Source organism: Moschus berezovskii, chromosome 19 (genome assembly GCF_049115385.1).
Source record: "Moschus berezovskii isolate FMDL1 chromosome 19, NW_MosBer_1.0, whole genome shotgun sequence".
NCBI lineage: Eukaryota > Metazoa > Chordata > Mammalia > Artiodactyla > Moschidae > Moschus > Moschus berezovskii.
In genome coordinates, this window is record NC_142478.1 from 17,561,352 (window position 1) to 17,577,039 (window position 15,688).

General features: G+C 39.3%; 1 protein-coding gene across 7 annotated transcripts in view; it reads right to left on the reverse strand.

Annotated features, from left to right (window-relative positions):
- GAB1 (GRB2 associated binding protein 1) overlaps positions 1-15,688 on the reverse strand; it is a 123,394-nt gene that overhangs the window by 26,687 nt on the left and 81,019 nt on the right. For all 7 annotated transcript variants that reach the window (XM_055405484.2, XM_055405482.2, XM_055405483.2 and 4 more), the window contains exon 2: positions 8,858-9,152. In XM_055405484.2, the coding sequence (XP_055261459.2) occupies positions 8,858-9,152 (295 nt within the window). The remainder of the gene's footprint in view (positions 1-8,857; positions 9,153-15,688) is intronic.

Sequence of the window (15,688 nt, forward strand, 5' to 3'; positions counted from 1 at the left end):
GAAAACATTACAGTATAAAACAGTACGGATTCTAGTTTTCCACTGTAATTCTTAAAACAACTTTTCCAGGTGGTTGTTTTCATAGATACACTTTTCTCCTATAGCAGAAACTACACTGGATGGCTATATACTAAATGAACTGAGTGATTCATCTTAAGTGGGAAAACAGTCACCCAGCTAGGCAGTCACTTTTGTCTTGCCTTGTTTTTATTAACACAATGGGACTATTTAATTTTTTAACCTTCCATTTCTGACACCTGTAAATGATGCAAGAGTCTCTCAATTTTCTGGAAGGAGGAAGAAAACGAGATGGGGATTGTTTTACTATCTTGTTCACAATATGGAAAGACTTGGGTATCCTTCTAAGTGGCAAGAACTAGAGAGAAACTTCCATTATGTTCACTAGCAAGCTCACGCAAGAAAAGACCTTCAAATAGCCATGAACAGCAATCCCAATTGTTCCAAAAACCATTAACAACTTGGGACTCAGATAATGGACCATCTTCAACGTTTAACTGTTTGGGATGATTTTACTCACAGTAATTTGACTATATACTCAACTCTGTATATTTCAATGCCAGTATGGCGTGGTGTCTAGATATTCTATAACAGATTTCTAGCCAAAGTTAACCAACTGGTCTGAAAGAAGAACCTTCTCTTTGACCTTACAAAGACACGGGGTTAGCCCCCATTCGACCCTATGAGTAGCTGAGCAGACTGTGTTTATCACTTTCTGCCTCACTTGGGTTTCTGACTTACTGATCTTTCTAAGTAATACCAGTATCGTGTTTCTGGGAATCAAACATCAGCATAGGGTGTGCTTCTGTGTGTAAAATTATTTCCTGTCTCTTAATTCAGAAGGCATGAAGAGAATCATTAGCATGTAGTAAAGGCCTAATAAGCTACTGTAGCAAACTCTTAGTTGCATTTTACTTAGAAAGCTCATAAGGACTGCTAAGTCTTAAAAAGTTTTCAGTGAACAGGAGTAGATTGTTCTTGAGGAGAATCATGAATAGATTGGGTCACAGGATCCCTACCTTAATGCACAGACTTTTCACCTTCATGCACATTATGGTTTCTGGAACCATAATGCTCTGGAGGAAGTGTCCCTCACACAAGATGGGATGGGGTGCCCAGATAATGCCTTGAAATACTCAAAATAATATATTTTTTAACCAAATGGAACATGCGCTTAAGCCCAGGGAAGCAATGACACTCTTTCTCACTGGTAAGGGAGAATGTTACAGCACTGACATGACAAGATGCTCTGAGTTTGTAAGTACTCACATACCCTACCTGAGCAAAAGGTGCGTACCTAAGTCACTTCAGCGGTGTCTGACTCTTGGCAACCCTGTGGACGCTAGCCCCACCAGGCCACATGGGATCCATAGGATTCTCCAGGCGAGAATACTGGAGTGGGTTGCCATGCCCTCCTCCAGGGAATCTTCCCGATTCAGGGATCAAACCCGTGTCTCTTATGTCTCCTGCATTTGCAGAAAGGTTCTACCATCACCACTGGGAGGCCCAAGCATGTGGTAATAAAATAATTTACAATGTATTCACACAGTGGAGGGCTACACAGGATGTGGAACTCCACATGGAACATGGACAGATCTCACAGACTTACTGCTGGAAAAAAGTCAGACTCAATGGTTTTATCTGTATAAAGTTCAAGCATAAGCAAAACTATAGTGAGAGAAGCAAAATAATGGTTACATTTGAAATTTTTTCTGTGTTTTTACAAGGAAGACGCATGAGAAAACCTTGTGGGGGATTGGATTTGTTCCATTTCTTGGTTTGAGTGGCCAGTTTCACAGATTTCTATTTCTACATATAGCTACAGAATGGATAAATAAAGCTATATTGAACTGTACACTTTAGAACTGTACATTTCACAGTAATTAAGTTATAGCTGAGTAAAAGTAAATAAAAGGAAATTTAAGTTCCCCAGTTAAGAAGCAGTGCTTTGCGGAAATGGGAGCAGGGTCATATTCTCACACATTAGGTTATCCACTTTTCTAAAAGGAGGAATATCAGAGAATCACATAATTTTTTTTAAAGCCAGTATTATCCAGGCATTTTGAGAAAAGCTACTCAGCTGATTAGGAGGCAATTTTTAAATGTGAACCTGAAATGAGACCAGGAGCCTTTGCGCCAAGTTGTGTTCAGCCCGAAGGCTGAGTTTCCTGGCACTTGTTTAGCAGATTTTATAGCTTCCACCTCAGTGTAGAAACAAAAATAAAACTTCACATTTCCAAGAAAAACAAAAGAAATTAGTTTCTAAGTCTCCAGACTACTAAATAAAAGCATTCATAGGAACCACACACAGTGCAATGAGCTAGAATTGAAAAACAGATTCAGCCTGCCAGCATTCTGAGTATTCAATAATAGCAATGGTCACCTGGGGCGGCGGAAATAACATGGTAACGATATTTTGAGAGGTTCCTGGAATCAAAATACAGGTCAGATTTTTCCCCTTTCCTTTTGTTTTCAGGGGAAAATTAGTTATTCTCCTAGGGGTCGGGGATAGTTATGTTCTCAGACTGTAATGCCAAGCATAGTCTATTTCTTTTCGTCTCTACTGAAACTAGTTACAGTGAAAATTAATTTTGTGTTATCAATTTTAAGCCAAGAGTGGGAGCAAGTTTGGCTGTCTGGAAAGGGAAGAGCCCAGGGCTCAGGGGACAGATCTAGGTAAAGACAAAAGCACCTATTATTTCATGAGTGGGGGTGAGATCTATCTGGAAGCATGAGAGTATAAAGCAGGTAGTAAAGTTAATGGAAGAACAAAGACATTTTGATATTTGCCTTGTCATATTCAACTGTATAAATGTGATCACAAAGGGTAACAGTAGTTCTGTGTAGTTTAGAATTTGATACAAATCTTTAAAGATGCAGAATTTTTAAAGGCATCTAGAAAGGCAGCTACTACAAATGAACAAGGAAATACAGTGGTTGGCGTTAAAGCCTTTTTGCAGTTTTGCTACTGTGCATCAAAAACCAAAATTATGGAGTAAAATAAACTATTTGTGTGGATCCTTGATAGGACACAATGAAGACTGCTCACCTTTCACTGACTGATTCCAAGAAACTCAACCCTCCAACACAGCCTAGTAAGATATTTCTAACTGTGGTTATTTGGGAGAGGGTCAAGATGAATTTGTAAAATATCTAAACTGTAGAATTGGAAAAATAAACACAGTTGAATTCAGATATAGCTCAGGATCTAAAATCGAAAAGTACTGGCAAATTGAAACTCTTAGGGACTTGCTTTAACGAACAGAAAAGTCATTTGTGATTAGCATAGCTATTCTTGGTAACCAACTCAGCATACATACATCAAATTTGATTAATCATACTGAATTTGATTAACCATACATTTTCTTAAACCTCTCGCTTCATGGATACTGTGAAGATTACAACAAGTTCACAAACTGAAAGCTTCACTCAAGATAGATACACTTCTAATCTGTTTTATAAGGATTTGAGTTTTGCTACTGAAAAGGTGGCTTTCAAGTTTTGAAACTTCCCCCTCCCCATACTAGGAAGTTTACGAAGTGAAAACAGGCATTGTAACCGATTCTGACTACTAATGCCGCTGAAACTGTTCCATTAAGGACAAAAATTAAGCGCTCTCATTACAGTATCAGTTATAGCCACAGAGCCATTTAAAACTACCGAGGCTTTTCCTGGCCCTCCGGAGGCAAAACCAGCTGCTCTCTATGCTTTTTTCTCCCGTTTAGCAGAGTACCTACCAACCTGCATTATATTTCCGAGTATTTGCCCCTCTACTACTAGGCTGGGCTTCTAAGACGGTGCAAGTGGTAATGAGCCTGCCAATGCAGGAGACTTAAGAGACGTGGGTTTGATCCCCTGCAGTAGTGAATGGCACCCCACTCCAGATTCTTGCCTAGGAAATCCCATGGGCAGAGGAGCCTGGTGGGCTACAGTCCTTGCGGTCACAAAGAGTTGGACACAACTGAAGTGATTTAGCATGCATGCACTACGGTAAACTCTATGAAGGTAAGAAGTATATTTACACACTCTCATGGCATCACACTTTAATATACATGTATACTTTTATATTATATTATATAATACATTATATTAATCATAGATTATACTAATTATACCAACTATACTAATATAGATTATATATTAATATTTTAATATATACTGAGGTATGACATATAAATAAATATAAACATATGTATACACACACATGCGTATAACTTGTGCCGTGCTGCGCTAAGTCATTTCAGTTGTGTCCGACTCTATGACCCTATGGACTGTAGCCTACTAGGCTCCTCTGTCTATGCGATTCTCTAGGCAAGAATATTTATCAACTGTAATGAATTATTCTGGGTATGAATATTCTCTCATAAGATGCTCTGTTCTCTGCCCGTAATACTTTATCTGTCTGTCTCCCTAACTAGTCACCTAATATATATTGGTTGAATGAATGCCCAAAGCCTAGCAGATCCCTGGCAAACTCAAATAATTGTGTAGATTAATGAATCAGTTTTCTAAAGCAGACAAAACTTACCTCCTTCATAGAGCTGACTGGGTGGGTGTTCATCAAGTTTCCAGATGATAGGAACCATTCTAAGGTGGACAAATGAACCAGACTCTATGCCTTAATACTTGTAAAGCTAATTTGGGATACCTGAGCATTAGACATTCTCATCTGGGGGGTGATCAACTCTAACCAACCTATGAAAGTGCTTCTAAAAAATTACGCACTCACATTCCTTGACTGAAGAATGTACTAAGAGGGCACCTAATATCCTTTGTTAACTAGGAGAATTATAAAGAAAATAAACAGAGAGACAGAAGAACACCGACTGGAGTCTTCAGATCAGCTGAATCTGTACCAATGGAAACAGAAGTCTGACTTCATATCCCCCCAAACAAATTCTAAACTGAAAAGGTAGCAGGTAGAAGAACAACATCGGCACAAAGACTATACAAATACTTAAATTATTTTAGCTGACAATCCATTATACAGCGCAACAAACGTGGTGTCTAAATAAATCATTATCATTACTGACTGGCTGTTAAATAACCATTAAAAAGAGAGCCATCTTGTCCATTGACAGATGAGTGGATAAAGAAGCTGTGGTGCACATAAACCAATGGAATATTACTCAGCCATAAAAAGGATTACATTTGAGTCTGTTCTAATGGACTGATGCTAAAGCTGAAACTGCAATACTTTGGCCACCTCATGCGATGAGTTGACTCACTGGAAAAGACTCTGATGCTGGGAAAGGTTGGGGGCGGGAGGAGAAGGGGACGACTGAGAATGATATGGCTGGATGGCATCACCAACTCTGTGGACATGAGTTTGAGTGAACTCCGGGAGTTGGTGATGGACAGGGAGGCCTGGCGTGCTGTGATTCATGGGGTCGCGGAGAGTCGGACACGACTGAGCGACTGAACTGAACTGAACAAGGTGGATGAAACCTAGAGCCTGTTATGCAGAGTGAAGTGAAGTCGGTAAGAAAAACAATGTCATCTATGAACGCATATTTATGGCATCTAGAAAGGTGGTGCTGGTGAACCTATTTGCAGGGCAGCAATGGAGACACAGACATAGAACAGACTTGTGGACACAGTGCAGGGAAGGAGAGGGTGGGATGAATGGAGAGAATAGTGTGGAAACATACATATTACCGTATGTAAAACAGATAGCCAGTGGGAATTTGCTGTATGACTCAGGGAGCTCAAACCAGTGCTCTGTGACAACTTAAGAGGGGTGGGATGGGGTGGGAGGTGGGAGGGAGATTCAAGAGGGAGGGGACAAATGTATATATGCCTATGGCTGATTTATGCTTCCCTGGTGGCTCAGACGGTAAAGAATCCACCTGCAATGTGGGTGACATGGGTTCGATCCCTGGGTTGGGAAGACCCCCTGGAGGAGGGCATGGCAACCCACTCCAGCATTCTTGCCTGGAGAATCCCCATGGACAGAGGAGCCTGGTGGGCACAAAGAGTCAGACATGACTGAGTGACTAAGCACAGCACAGCACAGGGCTGATTTATGTTGATGTATGGCAGAAACCAACACAATATTGTAAAGCAATTATCCTTCAATTAAAAATAAAAAATATATATATATGCAAAAAAAGAAAAAGGATAGATACATGTATATATATATAACTGAATCACTTTATTGCACACCGGGAACTAACACAACATTGTTAAATCAACTGTTTTCCAATATAAAATAAAAAAAATTTTAATAAAAAAAATAAAAGAAACATTGAATTAAAAAAAAAAAAGAAGAGCCATCTCATTTGTGACTTCAACTTAAAAATCCTCCACTGCACTCAACTATAGATCATGTCGGCAAGCAAGAAAGGAGCTTAACTGGATTAAGAAATAATACCCACAGGTCCACTTGAACTGGGAACATATTTAGTAACTTTACAAAAACAACCAAAGCTTTAATTCCACATGCGCAACAATTTCTTGAGGCTTTTAATCAGCAGAACTCTGCTGAAGTGCTCTGTGTCATTAGCCTCCTGTCTAAATCAGTCCCCTCCTTCCCCTTCTCAGTGCTGTTTTCCCTGGAGCATTCTGGAGGCTCTCAGCAGGGGGTTCCCCGCTCCCCACTGGGCCAATCCCAGTCCTAGAAGCCTCCTTCTCCTGGGGGCTGCCTGGCCAGAGAGGAAACGGTGTGCTGACCCGAGCTAATTAGAGATGATGCCTGTTTCACTTCAGTCCAAATCTTGCTGTTGATCGTTAATACAATTTTTCCACCCCTCACCAAATCTCCAGTGCTCCTAAATACATATATTTGGAAATGCACACTTGTCAAATGTGAGTGTAACCATGAAGACAACAGGGTCAAAGACCTCGGGCCACCTTTATTTCTACTTTTTGCCTCTGCAAACCTAAATTAGAACTGGAGTCCCCTACATGGGTTCTTAGTGTTTGTTTTAAAAAGAAGAGAAGTAGAGAAGCAGACAAGGAATATAAAACGTCAGGACAGCTACATAAAAGCACCCAAAGAGGAATTCCACTTGTAAAATTCTTCTTGAGGTCTTTAATCACTCCGTTCTTCCAGATTGTTGTTCAGTTGCTCAGTTGCATCCAACTCTTTGCAACCCCATGGACTGCAGCACTCCAGGCTTCCCTGTTCTTCACTGTCTCCTGGGCGTGCTCAAACTCATGTCCATTGAGTCGGTGATGCCATCCAACCATCTCATCCTCTATCTCCCCCTTCTCCTCCTGCCCTCAATTGTTCCCAGCATCAGGGTCTTTTCCAAAGATTTGACTCTTCACATTAGGTGACCAAAGTATTGAAGTTTCAGCTTCAACATCAGTCCTTCCAATGAATATTCACAGCTGATTTCCTTTAGGATTGACTGGTCTGATCTCCTTGCTGTTCAAGGGACTCTCAAGAGTCTTTTCAAACCACAGTTTGAAAGCAACAGTTCTTTGGCACTCAGCCTTCTTTATGGTCCAATTCTCATATCCGTACATGACTTCTGGAAAAACCATAGTTTCTTCCAGGACAGGCACCCAAATATTAGATCCTTAAGAAACTCTTCCCTTGCCTCATTCACAGTCCTCTTCTCCAACCAAGAAGCGTCCTTCCCTAGCCCCTAAGCCTGCAGGTTCTGCATCCCTCCTTTCGTTCATGTAGACAGAATACTACTTCCTTCAAAAGCCTACAGTTCACAATTGGTCTTCTCTAAGAAGCTTTTCTTCACTACCTCTGTTTCCAAACTCAGGTCCCTTCTTCCTCCACATGCTTTACAGGGCATCTGTGTTAAGTAAATTATGATGTTTTTTCTTTTTCATCATGTTTTGTGACTGATTCTTAATTTTCTTTTCATAGATATTGATAGTCACATTGGCTATTTGATAACTCCACAATCCAATATAGTTTAAAAATAAGTCTTGTGTCCATTATTAGACGAATGGATAAAGAGGATGTGGTGTTTATATATATACATATAATGGAATATAATGTATGCATTATATCATGATGTGATATAATATACTGCAATGTATACCATCAATATAATATATATCATGGAATACTACTCAGTCATGAAAAAGTCATGGTGCCACTTGCAGCAACATAAATAGACCTGTTATGTTAAGTGAAATAAGTCAGACAAAAAATACAAACACTTTATGATATCACTTAAATGTGGCATTTAAAAAATGTTACAGACTAGTCAATACAACAAACAAGAAGCAGACTCAGATACAGAGATGAAATTAGTGGCTACCAGTAGGGAGGGGGAAGGGAGAGGGGCAAGATAAGGGTAAGGGACCTCAAGATAAGGGCTTTAAGAGATTCAAAGGGGATTAAGAGATTCAAACTGTTATGTATAAAAAAAACTATAAGCATATATTGTACAACACAGGGTATACAGCCAATATTTTATTTATAAAGAGCATACCCTTTAAAAACTGTGAATCATTATATTGTACAGCTGTAACATATAATACTGTACAGCAACTACACTTCAATTAAAAAAGCTTCTAAAGAATTAAGTCGCATGAAAATGTTACTTTAATAGGTTGAAATATCAAGTACCGACAAGTGTTAAGGTTTAACTTAGTATTTACACTGGAACTCAAGAAACACTTTTAAATAAGTATGCCTTCCTGTCATCTTCAGGACATTATTTAGACAATGTCCCACAATGACAGTCTTTCCTTCTAAAATTTACATAAAGTTTCTCTCTAGACATTGAGAGGTATGCTTTATCTACATGTTGTTACCATTATAAAAAATATATTGTGTAACTGAAATAACAATGAATTTTATAATGGCTTTTAGAATGCAGTAATAAAGGAGAACTCAGGGTGTATCACAAAATCCTGAACTTACCTTCTTCTGTAGGATTAAACCCACAGATGTCACAAATACAGCGAACCCACTTATTCATCTCCTCCTCGCTGTCGGCTACCAAGTAGAAAATCCGGTCGATGGTGTTGATATCAAAAATGTAGCTGTTTTCAAACTCTTTTTTGTTAAATGTCAATCCAGCGTCAACTTGCTGACATAAATTTAAATCAATAATACGGATAGGCTTCTTGGCGTGATCATTTTTGTAATATTCCAAGACATCTGGGTCTCCAGTTAAACGGCCACTGCGTAACACAAACCATCTCCTCTTCCATGCCTAGGAACAAAACAAAAATATCCACCCAGTGTTAAGCTGAGAGAAGTTTTTCAGATGCACATTTGTCAATTCAAATTTACAAGACCATTGACTAGAGAAAGTCACATATGCTGTTTTGTTTTCATAGAATAATCTACCATTCCCGCCAAGTTTACTGGTGTCTCAATTAACTCAATAATGTTTGTGTATACACACTTATTATCTCTATCATCTGATAAAGTATTAGAAGACATTGATTGATATTAGAAGACATTCACACTGATGTACTATCAAGTCAACAAATCAAAGAAGATTTCAGTTCAGTTCAGTCGCTCAGTCGTGTCCGACTCTCTGCGACCCCATGAATCATAGTTTTCACTAAATATAAAAAAGTAAATGGTGCTGGAAAAACCGGATATCCACCTGCAAAAGAATTATATTAGACCCTCACCTTATATTATACAGAGATGAACTTAAAATGGATCAAAAACCTAAATGTAAGACCTAAAACTATAAAACTCTCAGAAAAGCACATAGGGGAAAGCTTCACAATGTTAGATTTGACAATGATTACTTGAATAAGACACTAAGAGCACAGGAAACAAAAGAAAAACAGATAAACTGGATTAAAATTTAAAACTTTTATATTTTGAAGGACATGATCAAAGGGTGAAAATGCAACTCACAGAATGGGAGAAAATACTTGCAAATCATATATCTGATAAGACATTAATGTCCAGAATATACACAGAACTCCTGCAACTCAGTGGTAACAATATACAACTCAGTTAAAGAAAGGGCAAAGGACTTTCATTTTATACCTAAAGAAGCCCAGAAATTCTTTCACTATTATCCTCTTTAACCTCAACATTGATCAAATAAAAAAAAAACCAACAAATTGTCTGAAACAGTTGACTTCATCAGTTTTTAAATCCAACATCTCTGCTCAGGGATGAAATGAAGCCTTACTCTTCTGAGAAGGTCTTCCTGAGTGCAGACCAAAAAGAGGCCCATTTTAGCAAAATTCAAGTTACCTACTGAGTCATTCTCTGCTCTAGACTGAACATACAAGGTCAGACCACCAGAAAGTGGAAGAACTGAGAAATGGCAACTTATGAACCCCAAGGGAATCAAATCCTCTTCATGGACACTGTCCCCTTCTGTCCATCTGGAGAACATGATGGAGCACCAGTCGCATCTCAGCCCCCTAGTTCTGGAAAAGTATAACAAGACAGAGTATGTCTCTTCCGGTGATAACTTGTGGGTACTGACAGCTTTATGCTTATGGTGTGTTCAGAAATGTTCTTCAGAGCAGTATATGAGTTTGGTACTCTACCTACAGTCTATTCAGGCTTCCCACGTGGCGCAGTACTATGCCTGAGAGTATAGGAGACCGGTCGGGAAGATCCCCTGGAGAAGGAAATGGCAACCCACCCCAGTTTTCTTGCCTGGAAAATTCCATGGACAGAGCAACCTGGTGAGCTGCAGTCCACATGGGGTCGCAAAGAATCAGACATGACTGAGCAACTGAGTGCACACACACAAATACACAAACAAATATACACACACACACAAATACACAAATACACACGCACACACACAAATACACAAATACACACGCACACACACAAATACACACGCACACACACAAATACACATGCACACACACAAATACACAAATACACATGCACACACACAAATACACACACACACACAAATACACATACAAATACACATGCACACACACAAATACACACACACACACACAAATAGTCTAATCAGACAAAGAATGTTCATGACGTTGGTACTATAACATAGGCCAATTCCCCTTCCCCAAATATTATTTCTGTTTCTTCATTAACATAGAGATCCCTTTATTTTAAAAAAATCTATGAAATTTATAATCACTGAAAGGAATACCAGTAGTGATATGATAGGGTCTCTCTCTCTCTATTTTTTCTTTTGCAGAATTTGGCATCTGTAACACAAAAGGCATGACAGAATCCACTAAAAACTGCTTTATTTTATCCTGAAAGATACATGTAAACCGAGAGGAGGACTAACTAAAATCCACATAAACTTCTCCAATAGACGTTTAGTCTCAGCCTCCATAATGATCACCTTTTTAAATAAATTCTGACACGAGTTAATTTTGACTTGTATTTCATTGATGGAGTCACAGCTAGGAAGCTGTGACAATTCTCTGAGGCAGAGAAAATGAAAATTAAAGGACTGGAGTGGTACAAAAACCAGTTCATTTGGTCTATAATCATTTGGACAACTGTACCGATAACTGAATTAACTAGGGTGATAACTTCAGGTTTCAACATTTTAAAAGATTCTTTAAATTGAATTCACCCAAGAAAATTTAGATATATTAACTAAGTCAATGAAATAATCAGTTCATAAGTTATTGATTATACTATAAATGACATGCTAGGTACTTGTGTGAAGAAATGATAGGAAATTCATGATTTCTTCTCTCCAAGAATCTACTGGCTAAGAAGAAAACACTTGTCATACATGCAAATATTTGAGAATACAGCAACTCTAGTGAAATATATGCAGGAATACAGACAGAGGAGCCTGGCAGGCTACAGTTCAAGTGGTTGCAAAAGAGTTGGACCCCATGACTTAGCAACTCAGTAACAACAAATTGTCAATGGACAGGCATTCCTTCATGGAAAAACTTATGCAATCCTTTAATAAGCAGATCAAGTAGAAAAATCACAAAGACCTAAAATATTATATCGGTACTTCTTTAATATCATCAAGATTCTTTTAAAATATTTATTTGGCTGCACTGGGTCTTAGATGCGGTATGCAGGGTCTTTAGCTGTGGAGCACAGACTCTCTAGTGTGGTACACAGGGTGAGTTGCTCCGGGGCATGTTAGTTCTCTGCCTAGGAACTGAACCTGTATCCCCTGTATTGCAAGGTGGATTCTTAACCACTGGACCACCAGGGAAGACCCTATCATCAAGATTTTGAATTAATTTCTCAGTCTGACTGCAGCTCAAAGTTAAAAGCAAATGATTAGTGTCCAGAAGAAGGCAGTGCTGGAGTTCTACAGATGCTTTATAAAATACTGAAAAGTTATAAAGTGTTAAATTCACATGAATTTAGCACTGGATTATAAAAATCCATTCATAAATCTATTTATTTCAAAATAAATAAATATCATCTCTTAGTAAAACTCATGGCCTCATGGATACCTCCTTATCAAGCAGTAAGCTTTAAAAAGGAATAGACGAGTAAAGAAAAAGGAAAACACAGTACTATGTTACTTACCCAGGGCCATCAAGGAATCATATCTTTTTGTAAGTGATTTCTCCAGATGGTGAAAGTTCTGTCTTTAAATACAGAAATGACTTTTTAAAACTTTAATGTGGTTGGTGCAAGGAAATCTTTCTAAAATGCCTTACTGCATAATTCATTGAACATAATTCATGCATCCCCCAATGACTCAGACTAAATATTACAGGCATCAATTTCTATACTGTACTTCCGTGCAGCTCTCAGGCTGTAAGATGTATGCAGGGTTGTGTGTTATTTGCTCAGTCGTGTCCAAATCTTTGTGACCTGTGGACTGCAGCCCATCGGACTCCTCTGTCCATGGAATTCTCCAGGCAAGAACACTGGAGTGGGTTGCCATTCTTTTCTCTAGGAGATCTTCCCGATCCAAAGAACGAACCTGGGTCTCCTGCATTGCAAGCAGATTCTTTACCATCGGAGCCACCAGGGAAGCCAGTATGCAAGGTTATCTGCCCCTATACTAAATGCTACAATATTGTTGTGCTTGTATAGTCCATCTCTAAATTCTTAAATACAGTCATTCTTTTTTCTCTTTAGTTTCATCAGCTGTCCCTTCTCCTGCTAATCATATGATTTATAGGATGTCATACTGTCTCCTGTCTCGGGGACTTTGTACATGCTGCTTCCTAAGTCCAGAATGCTCTTTCCTCTCTTTGCCAGGCAGACTTTGACCTTTAGGTTTCTCTTTCTTGGCCACCCTCAACCCATCACTCCTCAGTGTAGAGTAGGGCATAATTTTAGGGATCTCATCACTTAACCTATGTAGTGATTTTCATAATTCTGTGATCTCATTTTTGTGTATCTTTATTTAGTATCTAACTCCCCAAGCAGACCGTAAAGTCTGAGTAGACTCTGCCCATGAACTTAGAAATATTTACACAATAAACAGAATTCCGTAAGACTGTGAAGTCGTCACAATTTTCAGACTATTAGGTTAGATATGTGGGCCACCCTGAATAGAAAGGCATACTTTCAAAACCTCTTCCACCTGAGAAAAAGAGCTCCAATGCCGGATGTATACATAATAAAGTAGACACAACTGAGCTTTGCCAAAACACATGCTCAAAACACCCTGGGAAAATGACAGAAAGAACAGTGCACTATGTTCCTTTGCTAAAGTTCATGTGTCACTCTTGGTCATCCAGTTGACTTAGCTCCCCCATCCATTTCTATGTTTCCCTCTTGAAATGATACTTTTAACATATAAAAGGCCCTTGGAAACTAAAATAAACAGCCAAGAAATGAGCAGCAATGAATCACGGGGGCACTGGGCAGATTGGGCTAGCGATTACAGAGGCCGAGAAGACATTATCTAAGAGATGAACCCTTGCAGCAGGAAATTACAACATGAAAACACAGAATTTAGCCAAGCAGCACCTGCCACTTATTTATTTATTTTTAACACGGTCCAAATGTGAATGTTTGTCTCAGTCACAAGATGAGTCAGTCTCATTGAATCTGGCACGGATTAAACTGGGAAACAAAAGCAATTACATAAACTACACACTTTAATAAGGCAGATACAAAGGTTCTCTGGACTAGGGTACAAAGCACAATTTAGCCACAGAATAAAGCTTGATGCTCAACAAGAGAACTGACATCAGCACCCTTGCTAATCACAGCACAAAAGCTTCTCTATGTTTTGTCTGAGCGCAAAACGGGTCCACATAAATCAGTCTTTGTTATCTGAAAATATCTGGGATTCTTAAAGTTTGCCCTATTTTTATCCTTGCTGCCTTGGTAGCCCCGGAGAAAGCTGTACATTGCCTTACCAATTCTACACTGCAGGAACGGACAAAAATGGACACATTTTTTTAGGAAACACTCAAAGCCATTTTAAACAAAATACACGTGAAAAATCATTTTGCCCACTGGCTAACGAGCAGGTGTGGTGAAGGGAGCTATGCAAACATTTGTTTTGTTGTCATTTCCTACATGCAACAGTCAGTTCAACCTGAAGTTGAATAAATGACGCGTTAAAATAAGATCGCATCAGCAGGTCTGCATTTTGAAGCATAATAGTCTGATGCCAGTGTCCCATCTCAGGGTTTCAAGATTAAATTTGGCTACTATAAGAAAATCAAAAGAGAACAGCACAGAGAGTGCACCGATCCCAGTGGACATATATTTACAGCAGCCGGTGAAACTAAATACCTACAATGCTCAGAGTATTTGCATTGCTTTTACCTTTCCCCTATATTTGGTGACTGCCTACTGCCTGCAGGATAAGCCAAACTCTCTCTGGCAAGTACATGGGGCTCTCCCAGCTTCTGCTCTCTCTCCAGCCCTACTTTTTGCCGCTCTGCCTTTCAACTGCATTGGAAATACATGCAGCTCACTTAATACTCTACTCCTGTACTGCCTCTGGCCCTTAGCATGTAATCCGTTCCTAGATTTGGCTCAGACTTTGGGAAACCAGCTCTGAACGGCCCCCTCCAGGCTCTCCATTTCCCCCTCATTTCCAGTTGCAGAGTTTGGCATCTTGACAAAGAGGTGGATAAACCATAAATTCATCTGATTTAAAACTCTACAGCTATAAGAGGTTTTCTTGTGGTTTTTTTTGTTTTTTTTTTTTTTTGGCCACACCATGCAGCATGTGGGATTTTAGTTCCCTGACCAGGAATCGAACCAACAGCTTCTGCATTGGAAGTGTAAAGTCTTAACCACTGCACCAAAAGGGAAGTCTCAGCATTGGGTGTTTCAAATGCTCACCAGGTGATTCAAATGTGCTCAGACAGAATTAGGCTGGTTTTTGAAACAGAATTTAGCAAACAAAAAAGTATAGAGGTTCTTTAAAGATTTTATCTAATTCCTTCTCTTCTCAAGCCTTCTGCTGCCACCAAAGCAGTTTATCTGTTCTCTCCTCATTTTTGTCCACAGTATTTACCCCACTGGAGAGTATATTTGAACTCCTTTCTACTATTGGAAACCTAACCATTCTTCAAAGTTCTGTTCAAATCTTTCCCTTGTCTTGCCACACCTGCTCTCTGGAGTCTTGGCCAAAGTCTTTTGCATGGCTATGGACAGCTTAGAACCATCTGTTATTTTGTCATTTTCACTGGTGGCTCAGACGATAAAGAATCTGCCTGCAATGCAGGAGCCCTGAGTTCGATCTCTGGGTCAGAAAGATCCTCTGAAGGAGGAAATGGCAACCCATTCCAGTATGCTTGCCTGGAGAGTCCCATGGACACAGGAGCCTGGTGGGCTACAGTTACTATGTACATTTCCAAATGTTCCCAATAT